Source organism: Atta colombica, unplaced genomic scaffold (assembly GCF_001594045.1).
Source record: "Atta colombica isolate Treedump-2 unplaced genomic scaffold, Acol1.0 scaffold12, whole genome shotgun sequence".
NCBI classification, from domain to species: domain Eukaryota; kingdom Metazoa; phylum Arthropoda; class Insecta; order Hymenoptera; family Formicidae; genus Atta; species Atta colombica.
The window spans coordinates 8090746-8111077 of NW_017259206.1; the positions used below are offsets into that span (position 1 = coordinate 8090746).

Below are 20332 nucleotides of genomic sequence, written 5' to 3' on the forward strand. Positions count from 1 at the left end.
ACAAACTTCTAACTAATCAAAAGTAAAAAAAGATATAATAGTTAAAATTTTAATATTATGATAAAAAATTTTGTTAAATTAATCAATAAACTCTTGAACAAGCAGTTATAGTAAAGTTTGAATAAATCATTTTGCAAAATATAATTTACATGTAATATTACAAGCTACATGCGCAATTATTATATCAACTTTTTTATCCTTTATATGTTTTATGTATAATATTTATACGTATAATATTTAGCATTCAAATTAAAATGAAATTATTAAATTGAATATGAACTACAGATTTAACTACAATGATTTCATGAAATATTTAGACTTACAATCAGTAGATTACTAATTCGATGATGTTTCGTGGCTTAAAAACATTCAAGCTTGAATAAATTATTTATTTTTATTATAAAAATTATCTTCATTATTTTTATTTATCTCTCTATTTATATTGTAAAAACAATAAATAAAGAAAAAAGAGATGATGCCTTAAAAAAAGGCATCATCTTTCCTTAAGATTAGTTTTGTTATGGTATTGCAAGAATTTCTAAGTATATACGTGAGATATATATATATATATATACTCTTAAATGTGTTTTAAAAATACGACTGGATTAGTAACGCAAGTTAACAGAATATGTTGTTAACAGATATGACGTTAGAATAGTATGTAACATGTTTTAGCAATTCATTGGCATCTTTCATTGAAATAGTGACATACTAAAGTCTATATGCACATAACAGCAGCAATAATACATTACGGATTAAATTTAAAAATGAAAACGTTTCGAAATCTGAAAATTTGGAACTTTTCTTACCACGAAAGATAAGATTAGCCGTATAAAAAAATTTTTCAAAAATACAAATAAATATTAAATAATGATAAATACACAAATATATATAATACCGAATGTTATATCGAAACTTACGAAAAACGTTACATATATTTTTATAATGATAAATTAAATATATATGTATACAAGAGAGAAAGAAATATGTTTATAGAGTGAATTAACAATAATTAATATTATTGCATTTAAAAAGAAACAAATGTTTAAATGTAACGCAATTCAATTTAATAAAAATTCCAGAACTCATTACGCCCGCAAAATGAATTCGACGTGATAATAAAAAAAAATCGGCGACACTGGACAATAAAAATTTACATTTCCGTTGCTAATTTAACCAAGCAATTTAGCTCAATTCACCAGAAATAAATTTTACTGTGCTACCACACTTTGAAGAATAAAATTGCATTAACTGTCGATAGCGAATCACCGACGGCACGCCTGACGAGGATACGTTATATCGAGCTATCGTTTACGGTACATTTACGCTACTTAGCGAACTTCCAATTCGAAGTCGAAGCCCGAATCCTATATCCACATTGAACGCCAGAAGAATAATTCAAGCTTCGACGATCGAAGTGCAGAGCGGCGAAGGGATGGCTCTTCTTAGTGCACGCAAACTTAACGCACACAGTGTGCAGTGCACAGAACACACATCGGACTCGAATGCAGACACTGCCGTTGTTGACGCGGTCTCGGAGCTTAACAAAGTTCTTCCGAGTCCTAACGAGCTTACTCTTGGCGAGAACCAGTCGAGTATATGGCTTCCATCTCTCGTAGCAAATGGTTAACCTACATACCCTGCCTCGAGATTACTTACATTCCAATCGAACGTAGTTAGACGCGACTTGCCTTTACTCGGAGACATGCATGCATTATCATGGATTCGCATGGATTTATAACAGACTTAATCTACATTTCAATATCTTTTGCATGTAGTAATGACATGTTAATATCTCGCTGATGTAAAATATATTCAGATTCAGGCAATCTTTACGAATCTTTTTCATGTATATATTTTTTTTTCACGAACCAAATACAATTTATTAAGCACGTAAGCTAAGCTGTTAGTACATTTGTTTCTTTTAATATTTTAATTGAATAAGCGATCTCGTCGATAATCCGTGATCGTCCGACGGTAGTTTATGCGGCTCTAAAAATAATTCTTAGGTCAGGATATTCCTGATATTTGTGACGCGAAGGGTACACTACGGGAGAGCTCAATTTCATCTCGAACGAGTCTGGCTGACTAACTACGTATGTATGTATGTATGTAACCCCCGTTCCTCGCTGCCCCACCGTAATTGAATACTCAATAGGATTTACCAAAGCGGACCGCGCGGCGCCGTGCCGCGGCGTGGCGCGGCGTGACGCGGCGTGGGCGAGCCGATCGACAGGACACACGCCAATATTTGATCCGCGTCAAAAGCTTCGAGGCGGATCCACCACCGACACGGCGAATTTCCAACGGTCGTTAACCCCCGCGCTGATCGCGCTGTCTCGCCGCCGCAGCGGCGTGTGATCCTCTCCCTCTCTACCTTCCGCTCGGGTAAACTTCCGAAAAGCCGTCATCCCCGATTTGACGGAAATTATCGATTGTATCTTTGTTTACGATAAAAAGCGACGCGTGCGACCTGGCCGAAAGCTTATGGCGGCAACCTCAATATAGATGAAGTTTCTTTCGACGAATAAATTTTTAAGTGACAGATTTGACTTTGTCAAAAAATGAGCATAGTTTAAAAAAAAAAAACAATCGAGACACAAGATTGAAGAGGAAGTTGTCTCTTGAAATTTTAAAATTAAGTTTTCATCTTGGTAAAACGAAAGAGTATAGTTTAGAAATATTTTACACATCTCACCTGCACGTCTCGCCGAAACGTACCAAAACCTGCATTTAGGCACGTCTTCCTTTGCACGTCCTTCGCTTATCCAAGTCCAACACTACTCCGCGTGTGTCTATGTTTAGCCTAACCGTTCTACTCGTTTTGGAGAACGTTCGTCGCGTCATATAACCAAATCCACAGGTGCGGTTGCTTTAGGGTGCTCACATCGCGCGGAAGTGCCTTTGAATGAATAGAGCGACCGTCGACAGCGCGTGAATACACCATAGGAGACACGTATGAAAGTCACCGACTATCCGGCACAGAATGCGACCTCCCGGAGGGACAGAATAACCCGGGTCGTCGCGATCCAGAAGATGAGACAAACCATTTCCCGTCGCCGCGCTACCGTTCTCACGATTCTTCTACCTTCCTCTCATACCTCTTATACCTTGCTTATACGAATGAGAATTAAGCCGTGGTTTAACCAGCACGTTGGAGATTGCCCAAGAGATAAACGGCTACCGAGTGGATAGGGCTCTTATCTATCCTTCTTTAAGTTCACTCTAACCAATTTTTTTTCGGTTTCTTTCTCTCACTCGAGAAAGACTCGGAAGAAGACGCCCACTTCGAATAAATTTCAAAACTTTCTACGTGATTATCGCGAATTTGGATTAAGACTATTTTAATATAATATGCACTTGCAGATAATTTTGTGCGGAATATAAAAGATAATTGAATCAAAAGATTTCTTTCCATATTATTTTAAATGTATCTTTTTAAAAAAATGAAAATTATGTAAAAATGAGGAAAGTTCCGCGATTAGTTCGAAATTTGCGGACATACCCGACTTAAAATTATTCCGCAACAGAAAGTTGAAATTAATTGTCACATTGATCACTTCTTAATATTTATTATTAATGTTAATATATACATGATAAAATCTCTATTCTCCATTATATAAAAATATTGTTAAAAATCTGCTTGAAATGAGAGAAGAAAAGATAAGTTCATTTTTATTTTTATTAAAAGAAAAATGATTCGACATTGAATAAGACAAGAAGAGGCTGACAAATTATTACTTACAATATAATGATGGAATCATTATGTTGCTTTTTTAGCGGAACGGAAAGTGATCGCCTGCCATAGGTAATGGTGCGCGATAAATTCGCGGTTGGTTAGCCCGTAAAGTGTGACTATATCGACGCTTCGATTGATTAATTAGATTAATTTTAATTGAACGCCTATGTATATTCTGAAAGGCTGGCTACCGTCAATTTAGTAACTCGATAAATCTATAAAATAGCGTGGCGAAAGTGTGGCTACATTTTATTAAATTCCATCTCGCAAAAGGACGCCGTGTGGCATCACGTCGAGCCAAATTTAGTAATGGATCATTATTGAGTTTTGCAGCAAAGATATGGATATTCAAATTTAAATAATTGCTTTTGCCGGCGCCTACCATACTTATTATCATCATTTCATGATAATAAAAAAACGTTAACATTTAACGTTAACATTTAAGTGCTTGAGACACTTTTATCATTTCCTCATCAGAGTTTCTAACAAATTTATTTCTATACGAATTAAAAGTAATGAAATGATAAATTTTCTCATTCAGTATAATTTTTTAATCAGAGATGCTATAATTTAAGCAAACATTCTTAATCTTTCTAAAATTGGAGCAGTAAATTAGTTAAATAGCACTTAATTCTACGATAGTTTCCAATTCAATTTGCTGTGACAAAGATAATAAATTAACGAGATTACTTTGTGGTAAATATTGAAACTAACTGCGGGAATATATTATCTAATTATCAAGATCGATATTTTTGTATTATAAGATATAGAAAATTCAAGTGCTTTAAAATGTACATATAAAGATATTTTATATTCCCATCAATCCTCTGAAACCTGTATTTAAGAAAAAATTTCTTTTTCTTTCAAAAAATGAAATTAAAAAATGAAATACATAAATCTACATATTTCTGAGAAATGTAAAAAAGAGAGAGAACTTAAAACGTACCATTTCCAATCCAACAATAGATGGAGTCTGAATGGAAATGGAAATATAAATTGGTTGTTTGCACTTGACTAAAACAATATAATAGACGAATATTCTTGTTTAAATATTACTCACGATGTTTGAGGTGCAGTCTAGGAATGGGATCCTGTGGCCAAGCCACATTTTGCGCGGCAAAGCTGATCAGAGCCAAAATCCGCAGCGACGCGCTCATCCTGGAAACAAATGGCCCTGCAGGATGTCCGACAAATCAACGGTAACTTTCAAGCCTCATCATCGCTGCCACTGATCGTCATTCCTGCAATCATATAACAGCGACTGTAATTCTGCAGATACATATATCATAAAGTTCGTAAAGTTCACACTAGTGAGTTAGAGTAGTAAAGTCATGTTGTTATATAGTTTGTGTGCATTATATTTTATAATGCAAAAAAATATTTCAACGTATCTTAATCTATTGAAAACCACGATTATGATGTAAACAATTTCAGACAACTATTTTTATTTTCTATAAATTTAATATTATTAAATATTAAACTTATAATAATTAATGATCCAATATTTGAAAAAAATTGAATACTAAACAATTTAAAAATTCAATTTAAATTTTTCTTTCAGAAATGTTTCAGAAATATTGATTGTTACTTGCAATTTTTTCGAAAATTAAAATATTTTAATAACTTAATTTTGTTTTCTTGGTAACAAAAAATCGAAAGTTGTCCTTCTTCACATCACAATTATTGTCTATTGACATTGTTGTTGCGCAAACGTTCTAGAATCAAAGAGAATATATGTCATTGAGAAAATTGGTTTCGCTCGCATATGCACAATATTCCGCATATATATTCCAAATTGAACGCATGTATTCTTTATGGCTCGAAGAAAGCAGAACATAAGAAACGAGTCTTATGCCCGCTTTTTAAACAGAACTTATATATGCATATCTTCTTGTAGAAGAAAACTACTACTTGGAATAAATAAGGGAAAGTACGAGCAAGGATAAAAGGCTAACGAAGAAACGGGAGACGACCACCGACTGCAACGACTATGATGAAGAAAACGACGATGTTATGCATTATGCAGAGAGGTCGCTAGCTCGAGTTTCTATTTGTCCTGAGGCCGTATACTGCCGTCTACTACCTTGATACTACGTTCAAGATTAAACGTAATATCGAATGTGTATATTTACATTTATATAATATAAGTGTATATAACAGTGAATAACAGTTTATAATAATTAATGAAATGATAAATATATTTTCTTATTCAGTATAAGTTTTAAACAAGAGACGCTTTAAGCTCTCTCTCGTCGGTTTTGGTGCTAAAAAAATTATAAATGTATACATGTATATAAGGTGTTTATAAAAATGCAATCGAACAATGTGTGTCTAATGCTTTCTCAATCTTTCAGTTAATAAATCTGTTTAAGAAAAATTAATTTCAACATACTTTTTATAATTAGATCAACAATATATAAAATCATCATTCAATTTTCATTTATTTACTATTAGCAAGAGAATAATATCAAATTACAATATTAAATTGCTAAATTTAAAATTGATGAAAAATCGGCAATCGATACAACAGCTAGATTTGAAATAACTAATACAATTATGTACGGATTTATTATACATACAAGCCTTACTTTTTCTCTCAAATAATACATATCGCTAAAGCAACGTTTTATTTTTATCAATTAATTTTATTTATCATTTTTTTCTTTTTTCTGAGCACAGATTTATGTACATTGATAAGTAATTTTCTAAACACCTTATACATCCTTCAGTCTTTGTAAATATCAAAGCGAAATTATCATTCTATACTGCGTGCGCGGCATTCATTTTTCTCCGATAAGTTTAGCAAAGTAAATGGAAACAAGATTCTAATATTCAACTATCGTGCCAGTTAAATCTTAATTTGCTCGCAGTGGTAACGTCAATTGAAATCGACATAACAACAGTTACATTGTGTTGTTAAAGTATTAATTAATCTCGGCTGTGTAATCAGTTGCATTCCAATGCGGCAATGAGCCGCATTGTTACTCGACATCTGGTAGACGATCATAAATTCATGATTATTTCGCAGCGACAGCTGCGCGCCCGCGCGATATCTAATAAAATCAGATCGTGAATCATGTTCGAGCGGAGACTCATGTTCGAAAGAAAAATGTTTCGCTGCGGATCCGTCGTGTTTGCCATGATGTTTGCGAGAGCAAGAACACGCGCCTCGCTAGGCGTGGCTCGCCCTACTTTCGAGAGATACGAGGGACGAGTTGCAGATCGAGAGTCACTTCCCTTGCAGCGTCTCTCCGTCGCAACGGTAACGGTCGCTTTCCGATTCCACGAGTGTGTCGTGCACCGAAAATGAGAGACTTTCTCTTACATTAGATGACACTCCATCGCGTGTTTACAAACAACGAGAAAGCTCGCCACTCAATCGGATGCTCTCTCGATGCGGGAAAAGACATCTAATTTTCAATGTCCCATATACGAGGATCATGGAAAGACGACCACGTGATTACAACTCTAATTTCGGAACTCGAAATTATCATATCAGTCAGCGTGGCGCAGAGACAGCGCTCTCAGAATATAAATTTGCCTAATTTGTGGGTTATATAAATATTTCAGTTGATAGATGAAATGACGATAGAAGTACGATGGACTCTTTGTTTTGAAAACTAAAAGAAAAAACAATAATATTTAAGTTTTTCCTTGTTAACGCAACATTTTTAGAAATATTTTTATATCATTGGAATTTTAGTTTTATATATGCAGACTGCATAGTGATTGAGATAGAATCGAGAATAAGTGTCACAGTCAAAAACTTATTTATTATTATATACAAAAAGTATCTATAGATCTGTTCTTTTCTCTCTCAATATTATTTTTATAGGAAAACCAAAATTTGTAAGTACGCTAGTGCATCCTATTTGTGTGTGTGTGTGTGTGTGTGTGTGTATATATATATATATATACATTTCAACAATAAAAATGTTAATTTAATATTCAATTATTCATTACACACATATACATATTTGTACGTATACATATATATATATTGTTAATTAAACATATCTATAATTAATTCATTAATATATATATGTATCTATATATATTAATATAAATAAATATAAATATTGCATATGTATAATATATTTAGGAATTTGTGTCATTATTAAGGAAATATAATTGCTAAAATATATAAATTATTTTAAATTATTTAACTAGTATAATTTTATACTATATCTTTGAGCGCAATATAATTTATCAAGTTAATCTCGGGTACATGATAAACATATCTAACTCAATAAGTAGACAATTAGCGTAAACAGTCTTGAGGTATTATAAACATCAGAATATAATTACTAGTTAAACGTTTATACATTAATTTCGCAATTTTCGATTTGTAACAATTTCACATTCTGAACTCAATCGAAATTCTCTTTATTTTTCCATTAATTATCAGAAATGATAAACAAAATAGAAGTAAGAGTGCAGTTGCAGAATCTTTTACATAAATGGGATGTCAAATTTGTTCGACTCGATTTTTAGAACAAAATAAAAATTAAATAAATAAGTAAATTAAAAGTATCGTTAAAGATTTACGGTAACATTCGAAAAAAAATGGACAGAAAGCACAGCCTTGAAACGAGTGAGGGATGCAAAACGAAGAGGAACGACAAGGAAAAGCAAGCAGGCACAGGGCGTAACCTCTCGTGAGTAAAACTTTGACCAACACGCTATAGGAAAGGGAGAATGTGAGCGCTCTGCAACTACTACTGCTGCTGCTGCTGCTGCTGCTGCTATTGCTGCTCTGCTGCTACAGTGGGAGCACGGTCTAATTATCCATGCGCTTTGTGCGTGTATACTGGCTCCAACAAGAGCAACGGCAATGGCACAAATGGCGGTACGAGCGTGATTGCTCGGACCGTGTAGATAGTTCTAGCGCGATTGCTCTCCGTTCAACGAGCCGGTTATCAAAGTAAAAACAGCATGTTCGCTAAGCCACTCGCCTTCGTCTTGTGTGTACTGTACGTGATTTCCAACTAAAATCCTGACTGAAAATTCGAATACGTTTATCCGTCGGTTTATTTATTTGTTTATTGGTGCAACAAAAGCACCAGTACGTACACTCGTCATCGACTATTCCCTTCAGCAGAATACTCGAAACTCAAATCGCACTCAAACGAGGACATTTCTCATCGAAAATTGAAATAGCTTTTAATTTCATTTCAATTTGTGAAAGTAATATTTACAACAGAAAACATCCGTAATTGTAACATAAAGTTTCTATTTTTAAAATTTCATGTTAATGTTAAATTTATATATATAGTTTATATCATAGAAGCTTTACTTTTCTATATAAACGATTTTGATAAATCATTTTATATACAAAATTTGTATTGTGTGTTACTTATACCTATAAAATCATTTAAGATGGTAAAAAAAAAAACAGAGTATCATATAATATATAATACTTGAAAAAAATACTTAAAAAATGATTAAAAATATATAACTGTTTTAAATTTAAAATTAGATAAAATAAATTGCAAAAGAAATGATTTATTATTTTACTCATTTAATTTAGATTAACATTTTTCTAAAAAAAAAACCTATAATAATTTATAGATTAATAATAAATTAATAAACATCGTTTATTAATTAACAAAACTCGAAAAAATCGAAAATTCAATAGTTTGAATTATTTTCAATTAAGGAAAAATCAAGAGAAAAATAGAGTCTAAATTATTTCTAGATAAGTAAATCGTATTCTTTAATTAATTTTAGATATATTTTTAGATATATTTATTTTTGCGAAATATTTAAAATAATAAATGTATTAAAAATTACATTGTTTTTAGTAAAAATAAAAATTTAATGCTGCTCTCTCTCTCTCTCTCTCTCTCTCTCTCTAAAAATCTTTACTTTTACTCGGATATTTTCTTTTCCATTTTATTTTGGCATATCTTTATCTTCTTATCTGTTTTTATCTCGTAATCCTGATCTATGTCGCTGCCTACTCTAGTCCTCTCAATTTTTTACTTCATGTGAATTTTCACGTTTCAAAGAAATTGCTACTTCTGATTTGGATGAGTCTCGAAAAAGTAAAAAAGTTTCTTTTCATTTCCGTATTCTACTTTAAAAAGGCAGAGAAACAGTTGCCAACATAAAGTTGCCAACAAATGAGAAAAATGTCCAAAACATACAGATAATAATCTACATAAAATTAATTCTCGTGTCATTAAAATTTAAAGGTTCAGTTAAATTCTGCTAAATTTTATTGGTACTCCAATAAATGCAAAAACAGTTGTTAAACTGTTTCAATGTAACAATAGAATATGATTTTTTTAAATATCCAAAAGATAGATTCTTTTATAGATGTATGTGACAACTATTTCAAGTCTTTCAAAAATTGTATAATTGTATAATCTAAAATATAATATATATCTTCAATTTTCATATATATCTATATTTTTTCTTCTCAAATATTTTATTATATCTTTTTTCTTTTCATTTTTTTAAAGAAAATAATCCTATATATTTTATTAAAATTTAAGCCGAAAATTTAAAATTTTAAAAATCTAACATATAAAAACAGAAGTGTATAAAATAGATATTAAAATGATAATATATTTTAAATAATTTCAGATAAAAAATCTACTAACAAGCGATATCATCTAGAGAACCTTCTCTAACACAAGAAAAACAAGTTTTTTGCAGAGGTGTTTTAACGGTGGCCTTGTTGGCTAAATCCCAAGCAACTGTGAGAAGTTATTTAACTTCTAATATCTTCCTCCCTCTTTTATGGAAATTTGCTACTTTAATTTATAAATAACATCACTTGAAACGTAAAAATATATATTGTTAATATGTACGAACAACAATAAATTAATTCAGTTCACATTATTAATAATATTTATTCAATTATTGAACGCCAAAAATTTGAAGGCTGCTGAATAATTATCACCGCTAAAATTTTCGCTAAAAAGAGAGGATAGCTTCGAAATTTATCGAAGAATACATAACTCTGTTAATAAGTACAGTATACTCATACTTTATGAACTTATCCTGATTAAACTTCAAGTTAAATTTCAACGGAAGTAAAGCTGATTCGAAATTAATTGAAAGCTATAGTTCTATAATCTGTTTACAGTAATAAATCTCAGTAAAAAACACTAAGTAATATTCACTATAACATAACAATTATGTTATATTATAATATAACAATTATCCTATACTTCATTTTTCGTTTAAATGAAATTACAAATGAAAGAACACAATGTCTTGTTATCAATGCTTACTTTTACAGACATCTTGCGTATTTATAAATCTTATTTCGTATTCCAATCTCTCTATTCCGTAGACGCTGACTGCAGTCTCTACAACTGTCAAAGTCGACGATAGAAACCGATATCCTTAGTCATTGTGCATTTTGTATGCTTGGATGTGCACAAGTTCGAACTCGGTATCGATCCAGCCCGTTTACTTCGTGACTACGGTAAGGAAGCCACAGTTAACTTATCACTTATCCTTTTAAATTACATTCTCATTCCACTTACAACTTCTCCGTTTCTATCATAGCGTTCAATCATGCAATGATAACGAATCGTAAAAATCAAGTTCTATAGATCAGATACTTTTATCTTTTATCTTTTATCTATATTTACTGAAATGGAGTAAAGATATTACAGCTGTTATTTTCCTGCTTAAAGTTAAAACGTTAACATCTATAAGAGAGAATCTATAATGAAAATGCTAAATGCGCGTGTATTAAAAGCACAAAATTGAAAATTATATAATATGCTTACATGTCTAAATTATATATTTACCATGATAAATTATATTGTTATATATTTATTGATAACAATGACATTTACAAGCAAATATTTTAAATTTTGTAGCACAGACGAAAGATTCCTTCTATACAAAAAGTAAAATAAACTTCCGTTTCGTACTTTTACGTTAAAATCAACACGTTTCATTTTAAAATATTCATTTATTTTTGATCACATAATTCATTTTTTGTTTTTAGCTAAATAACATTTGTAATGCTGCTTGATTTAACTTTGCTTGATCATTCCCATCCAAACCCCTTTCGAACGTACAGATTGTAAAACGAGCGAAAAACGGCAGAAAACGACAAGAAAAGAGAGAAAGAGAGAAAGAGAGAGAGAGAGAGAGAGAGAGAGAGAGAGAGAGAGAGAGAGAGAGAGAGAGAGAGAGAGAGAGAGAGAAGAGTAGTGTAGGAGGAGATAAGTCTAGCAGTTGAAAGACACCAAAAAGGAGTAAAAGGTATCCGCGACAGAATGGATGAATGAGACTACCAGTGGTCTTTGAGCTAGCAGGTAGGCAATGATTAATAAGTAACGTCGATCTCGTTCAAAGTGCGGCACGCCAGAGAAGCTCAGGGCGGCACCCTACGGTTCTCGCAGTAACAACCGCGTGCAAATAGAATATTTCGCGAAATAAATGAATCGTGATTATTCTGAGAAAACGGCAAATCTAAGGCAGCGAACAGAATTCTCGTAAATAATATTACGTATCTTAATTAAGATACTAAGAAATATGCATCTCTTGTAAAAAAATCAGTTTATATATTAATGAATTGTTTGTTTCCAATTTAAAAGGGGATAAATGTTTAGCAAAAAGTTTTGTATCTACTTAGAGTGATGTAATATTTATTTCGCCATGTCAATTATTTTATTCGCAAAAAGAAGCAAAAAAAATATATATCTCCGAAATGCAGAAACAAGAATCTAGAATTAGAATCGTTAATTTAGTAGTTTTGAGATATCGTATGTAAAATTATTTTAAAAATATATCATTCTTTTAAATAAGCAATTAATTCAATGTTTTATAAATTTTATGTATATATTAAGTACTTACTAATCGAAAAATATTTAAATACCAGGAATTTCGAGCAATTATGTTTTTTTTTCATTTTGATATTATAATATTTAATAAACGCTAATTTTCATCAGATATTTAAAATAATTTTTCGTCATCTTGGAACAATTAAATAATAGCTAATTGACATAACGTTAATCTCTCCCATTAAGATTATGACGTTTATGCTAAACAGATTGAACAATTAAATCAAGACTAGAATAATTGACTAGTACCTATAATAAATAGTATTAAATTTAATATCACGTGGATTTTTCTTGATAAATAATATAAACGATTAACTTAGTAGAAAAAATTCTATTAATACGATAGAAAGGAAAACAAATTTACTATCTATTGTACGTTGGCGTAAAAAAATTTGGATTAGATTTTAAACTCGATGCATTTGGTTCGCATGAAATGTTGAGTTCTTCATTTCATTGCAATATTGTTTACGCTTCACAGACATTTGATTTCTCCATTTCAAATATCTTCTGGACTTTGAAATCCAGGTTCATGGCAATTCTGAATAACATAAAGTTTATCGTACGTTCAACTTCTTGCAGAAACGCCACATTTGATATAAAGTTTCTAAACTAGAACTGACAAACTGCAAAGAATATCCGGAAATCGGTGATTTAATACTCGGAAAAGTTTAAGTGCATTCTCAGATTTACGTATTACAAATAATTTTGATAGTTGAAAAAAACCTGTATCGATTGACACAATTGGTTTTCACGTGACCTTACAACAGGTTTAGAGTGTAGGTGTTGTGTCGAGGTGTACTTCGAAATCGTAGGATTAGAGAGTCACAGGGGCGTCGTAATGCCACGTTAGCAGGAGCAAGTGCAATGGCAACTTGGTCCAGTGGTGAAGTCAGGAATTCCAGTTGAAGGAGGAGTGGTTCGTGAGCGTGGCGGGCGATTTAAAGCAACTCACCGTGCCAGAGCTAACTCCACTCAAGTGAATGAATATTCAGAAGCGTGCGAGAACTGTGGGGAACGTGGTCTTGGTGCCTCGGGTGACCTCTCGTGGAAACGGCCAGGTGAAATGGTCCAAATCACGGGGAATATTCAGATTTCGCCCTTGCCACTACGCGAATTACTCCTATTACGTATACGTGTGTGATCACGACCGCGGCCGTGCGAGCGAGTTATGTCAGTAGGAAAATCGCGGTTTGCTAGATAAGTATATTCGCGAAAGTGGATTTATCCGCTTGGAGAAAGAGGTTGTTATTCTTATGCATGCATATGTAAAAAGCTATAATAATTAATAATTTCACCTCTCGTATTCTATCCATTGTCTTCTATTCACTAGACTTCCTATTCATTGAATTTTAGAAACACGATTTGTTATTGAATTATTAAGAAAACGTAAAGAAAAAACGTATAGACGACAAAAGTATCCCGACATGTAACACAATCATTTTTCGCACAGGTATGCATACAAAATCAATGCAATTATCGTTATTATTTCTTAAGAAGAAAGCTTTGAAAAAGTAACGTTTCTCTTCATAATGCACACTTTTTGCTTTGAAAATCTTTTCTAAATCAATACTTTTAAGAATATTAGTTTACGTTTAAATATAATGCACTTTTCATTTATATAACAATTTGACATACCTACTTTCGTTTATTACATAATTTATAATGCACCAATCTCAGAGAATAATCATACGATTATGTATGTTATATTAAAGTTTGGAAACTGTAATTATAATAACATATAACAGAGATCAGGTTACTTATTGTAACAAGAGAAGAACGTGCTATGCTTTTCAGATGAAATCGTAAACCAAGCGGAATCGCTTCCAGATACCCTCTTTTATAATAGTAAATATTGCGAACCACTCTTCGCGATAATTTTGCCCAGCCTCCAAATATATATATATGTGTGTGTGTGTGTGTGTGTGTGTGTGTGTGTGTGTGTGTGTGTGTGTGTGTGTGTGTGTGTGTGTGTGTGTGTGTGTGTGTGTACATATATACGTATATATAATACATATTACGCAGCTGCAGGCGGATATTCCCTCGGCACCTGCAAGCGACATTTCCGACGATCTCACCGCGAGAATCAGAGTCGTTACCGCCGCTCAAATAATCCTCCGTGTGCGTCCGTAGGCGTTTTACAGCCCTCGTCGTTTTCGCTCATCGTTAGGGCGCAATAGAGGCGCCGAGCATAGCTGCAGGTTACAACGGACGTTGCAACTCGAACCGTAAGAGCTCAGATTGCAAAGCTACGGTTAGTTAGAATAGAGCGAAATACGATGGAACTACGTCTGTCTATATTTGCAAAACAGTTCTCTCCGTCTTACATTGTGTACTAGGCTCAATCTCTTCCTTCCTCTATGTAGAAAAGCGTTCAAGCTTACATGATGCATGGACTTTATAGAGATTCGCGTATACAATACTCTCCATTGAATCCTAGCTCGATAAAGCATTGCAATATCATTAACAATGGCAACAACAGCGTATTATTATCACATAGTCTACACATTATTATCGAGTAATTTGCAAACTTTCAAATAATTCAAAGTAAGATGGCGTATATAAGAGCCCACGATAATGGTACAGTAAAATTGGTATAAATTAAAATTTATCACTTTCACTGCATTACTTCTAATTGTGTTATATTTACACAAATATAACACAAATATTTTATCACAATCAGTTAATAAAATTATTCCAAATATTATTTATATCATTAAGGTGAGAAAGAGAAGAAGAGAGTGACTCCATTAAAACCAGATGATATTGCGCATGCAATAAAAATGAGTAGAGACGGAGCAGATGGGCGGAAAAAACCAGAGGTACCAAAATTTTGTGCAGGGCGAACTGCACACCAGGGAAATTGCCAGATATAATGGGCGAATGATAATTTAGTGCGCGCGACAATGAATGAGAATGGTGACGGAAAAATGTTCTCTCTTTTAAATTGCGAGACGTGCAAATTTCAATTAATCATCCGACAAAAGTCATCGAACGTCTCTCATCCATAAATACGCTTTCGATATCAACGACGTACAAACGTGCCTCATATTGCGAGTAATTCGCAAAAGTGAGTGCTGGTGAGCGTTTCGTGAGATAGACGTAACGCTCTTGATTTTTCGCCCCGTGGGATTAGCTCGATTCATCGGCACGGAAGCACCGCACAAGAATACCGCGCGTTCACGAAGAGCCGCACGAGAGCGTCGGAGAGAACGAACTCTATATGGCAGAGGTCCATTTGCGGACCGCCGGTAATTTCCTCGGGGAAGAATCCCGGCTGTATACCGAACGGGAGCGTCGTTCGCTCGCGCGATTTCACCGTATTTCAGAGTTGGCCACGCAATGCCAACTCACGCGTATAATCGGCGCGATTAATAAAGTCCGCTTGGTTAACTGTAAAATAGCACGAATCGCGCTATTTTAAAGAAGAAAAGAAATAGTCGTCGTGAATAAAGACAAAGCGAAAAACGAGAAAGACCGCGTGTTCATAGCAATACCATTTACAGACTGGCGTTGTGCATGTGTGCATTCTGGGATGGTGACTGCGATGGTACACCGTTAGCAAATTCCCTCAGCTAACAAACAAGCCGCGTGTGCGAATAATACAAGATATCCTGATATATACGAAAGGACAAGAATTCTCTTCTTTCAATTCTGTTCTTGAATCTCTGAATCAAGTTGATAAAATTATTTTTTTTAATTATTTCTGATCCCATATAAGAAATATCTGATCCTTGAGAATTTTAAATCTTCTAAATATTTTCAAGTAACAATCATCTTGTTTGCAAATGTTACTTGGATTGTATTTCCTATCAAATTTCAGTTAATGTTTTTGAACATCCTATATGTATGTACACACTTGATCTCGTAAGCTTTTAAAAAATAAACAAGAAAAAGATTTCTCGAGTAGCCCCCGCGTACGATGTAATCTGTACGCTCGCAGATATCAGATTCCATTTTGCCGTTGCTATTACTGCAGCTCGTACGTGAGGTCCATATTTTTTCGTTCACCTGACCGCAATTAACATTAGCATAGAAATTGGTGTGCGCACTGTCAGTAGAACATGCCCATAAACTTGATAAATTCTTGATGACAACTTTCGATATGTGAAATTATTTAACCCTATCTTAATTGATTAAAAAGTATTCTTTTATTTTGAAATTATTTACTAGAATTAAAATAAGAAGACAAATAAATTATCAATTAAATACTAATATAACAAATTAATAATGTTTTTACATGTCACAGTTTTAAATCAATATTATTGCATAAATTATTATAAGAGATTTTCAATATATACTCTTTGATATTTAATGTACAATAATTTAAATGTTGAATTCTGCTTGCTCCAACATGTTTATGAATATATTATGTTTTTAATAATGTTAAAAAGATTTATAACCGTCGATATCTCTCGATTCACCTATCCATTCACGTCACATCAGTGTGACACGCTACACAAATTTGGAAGTTCTGATATACACGGTGCCAATATATTTCGTAGAAATCTAATGTACTTTTAGCGTTACTTGCAGAAATCTAACATACATATAGAATAATAGTCATATGTGAGAACGATATATTTATACTATAATCGCGTCTTTTCTCGCAAGAGACGTAATGTAACTATGGAATCAATTAAAATATATTATTAAACGTTCAAAATCTAATAGATTATTATAGATCATATAACTTTTACGCTTATTTTAAGATTTAAAAACTGAAATAAATTCTTGCGCACACACGCATTGAAAAATAAAATGACTTTGTTTTCAACAAACTTCGTTTTTGTAACGTACGTGTTAGATACATGAATTTTAAATAAACGACAATGTGTATAAAATCTCTTTTATATTTCATAAAAATTATTTTCATATATTTACATTAAACACACATCAATTACAAAATTGCTAAAATTGATTTAAAATTGATTTTTTTCCTTTAAACTATAATTTTTAATATTCGGTTTTATCGATTTTAAAAATTGAAACGAGTATATGTGTATAAAAGAAATGATGTCTCTCTCTTAAATTATTAAATTTAACAAAATACCTCGATCAGATTCATTCCGAATACTGGAAGCATGTTCCTTGTTAGTCAATTCGCCGAGTAGTGCCTATTGCAATGGCGTCGATCGAACGATAATACGATTGAACCACTATAGAAGGTTCACATCGGTGAAGCACTCGAATTTCTGCGTTTTCACGAAAGCACGAGATGCGGTTCTATCCCGGTATATTTCTTCTCGCCATGGAAGAAAGCTATCGAGATCGCGCGGTTCTGGCGTCTCGGCCCTTCATCGTCTTGCGACCTCAGTCTCTCTTTGCACTCTTCCCTCGAGCCATCGTCACGGTCTCGCGCTCTCCGTACATTACGGCATTACGCTACAGAATTCATCTTATTGCGTCGAGATACATCTGATGGCGACAGATCGATATATCTCGTTCTCGGTGAGAACTCGCAATCCAATAAAGGAATGGCGAGAAAATTGCAATCGGCATTGCCATGAAATAAATGGATAGAGAAGTGGTTACATACGGAGATAAAGGAGAGAGAGAGAGAGAGAGAGAGAGAGAGAGAGAGAGAGAACATACCATCAACATTACATACGTATCTCAAGTGCTGCCAGAGAAATTTACAAAATCGTATACATTAGCGTCAACCGCGAAAACATACAATTTTTAAAAACCTTCATAGAAATTCAAACGTCTTAATCCTTTACAGCTAATAAAGTGTCTACTTTACTAACGGGTTAAAATTTATTACTAGAGATTTGCTAAATTATTATTATTTTACTAAAACAATTTTCATTCGGAAAATCATGTTTCACCGTTTCTATTTTCTTTTTACATCGCATCGTAATGTTGTTCAACATGATGCAGTTACAAAAAATTTATTTAAAGTATACATTCGATCAGTCACTTATGAAAATCTATCTTTCAATGTACAAAAAAATAATTTTCATCTTTCTTTCTTGAATAAAAAAGAAGAATAATTCAGCTTTTGATCTTCAAAGTTTTCTCATTTGGTAAAAACTATTTTTCCAAGAATTTTCACTAACAATAAAAAAATCTAGCATTTTTTTTGCATATCCGCTCAACTCATAAAAGATTATGAGTCATTAAAATTCAACAATATAACTTTTTGTTGCAAAAAAATTTAAAAATGTTAAAAAAGAAATTTAATAGAAAATAGATTAATTCATAAATCATTTTTGGGAGTGAATGGCGGTAATATGTATAATAAATGATGAATGACTTTTAATGAGTCATTTTTTCATTTGTCTAAATATAATAATATTGTAGATATTCAATAACCTACAATGACCATAGCACAATAAACTGTTATAGAAATTATGGAACATTGATTAAGATGCATGCAAATTTACTATGGCGCGTTTATCCCGATCATACAACAGCGCTGATATACGTTCATTGAGCGAGACTTCATTTCTTGAGCCTCCCTGCATCAATGGTATTTATGTGAGATAATTAAGCGCGTATGCTATGCTTATACTTGCGCCTTGTTTTATTCATACTATAATGAAGCTTAAGAACACAACAGACTCTACTTAACAGACTCTCGGTAATGCGATCAAGTAGAGTGGAAAAAGACATGAATGAGTTTACATGATACTTTTCACGAAATCTCTAATAATGATAGATATAACGTGTTGCAGATTGAAATAATTTCTGATATTATACTTCAATATTATGCGCAAATTATTTTGTAATAATTGCTTTATCTTATTTAGTTAATGCAATTCGTAGAAAAAAATTTTATTATCTATTATTATATGCTTTTTTGCATAGTATTTCTAACAATTCTGATAACCTTTACATTGTCTTTTACAAATTAGGTGTTGTTTCTCTTGGTTTAATGTAATTTTATATTAATTTGACTACTGTTTATACAATTAAAATTTTACATTGTCGCAAACATTTACGAACATTAAAAACAACATATATTTACACATAAATAGATTTAAAAATTATATTTTTTAAATTAAATTTTGCATCAATTACCAATTTAAGTAGGATTATGATTCTATCTTAACATTTTTTATACATTTCTTTTATATTTATTGTATGATCTAAAGTATGACCTAAAAAGCCAAAATCATTATTCTTAGAACGATAGAAAGTGGTATGTCGTAAATTTTTTCCGCAATAAAATAAAGATCATACAACGATTACTCCATTTTCTTGGACATTATTATACAATTTTCTAAAACGGTGTCCCAGCATTAGTTTTTTAGCTGTACTCCATCACAGAGTTACATAAGTTATATTGTACATGTCGCGTAATGCAGTCGTATGACTATTTACAGTAAATATTACTTAATACTATACAGCTAATTATAACGTATGATTTCATATAAATTACATGTCCAAAGATAGAACAACTTTGTATGCTAATAAAACATTGGTTCGATAAAAATGCTTCACAAAAGAATCATTTTCTGCACGACAATAATTAATTTAAATGTTAAAGCATAATATAGCATAAATGTCTTATATATGATCGATATTAATAGAATTAATAAAATTAAATTAAATATTATTTTTAATTTAAAAATATCATTTTAATTAAAATTTTTTTTATCGAACAATATCTGGAATATTTCAGAAAAGTTATACTCTCTCACAACATAAGAAAACTTTGAGGTAAGGACGATCATTCCTTTTTAATCTCTTTGAAAAAAAGGCATTTTTAAATATGTAACAAATAAAACAAAACCTAAATCCTTCTTTCTCTTTTTCTCAATGACCTAATATG

At 32.2% G+C, this 20332-nt stretch overlaps 1 protein-coding gene across 1 annotated transcript in view; it reads right to left on the minus strand.

Annotated features, from left to right (window-relative positions):
* Window positions 1-20332, minus strand: part of LOC108694506 (semaphorin-1A-like) — a 223878-nt gene that overhangs the window by 178929 nt on the left and 24617 nt on the right. The window contains exon 2 of the mRNA XM_018204063.1: window positions 4800-4980. Coding sequence (XP_018059552.1) covers window positions 4800-4896 — 97 coding nt within the window. The 5' untranslated portion in view covers window positions 4897-4980. The remainder of the gene's footprint in view (window positions 1-4799; window positions 4981-20332) is intronic.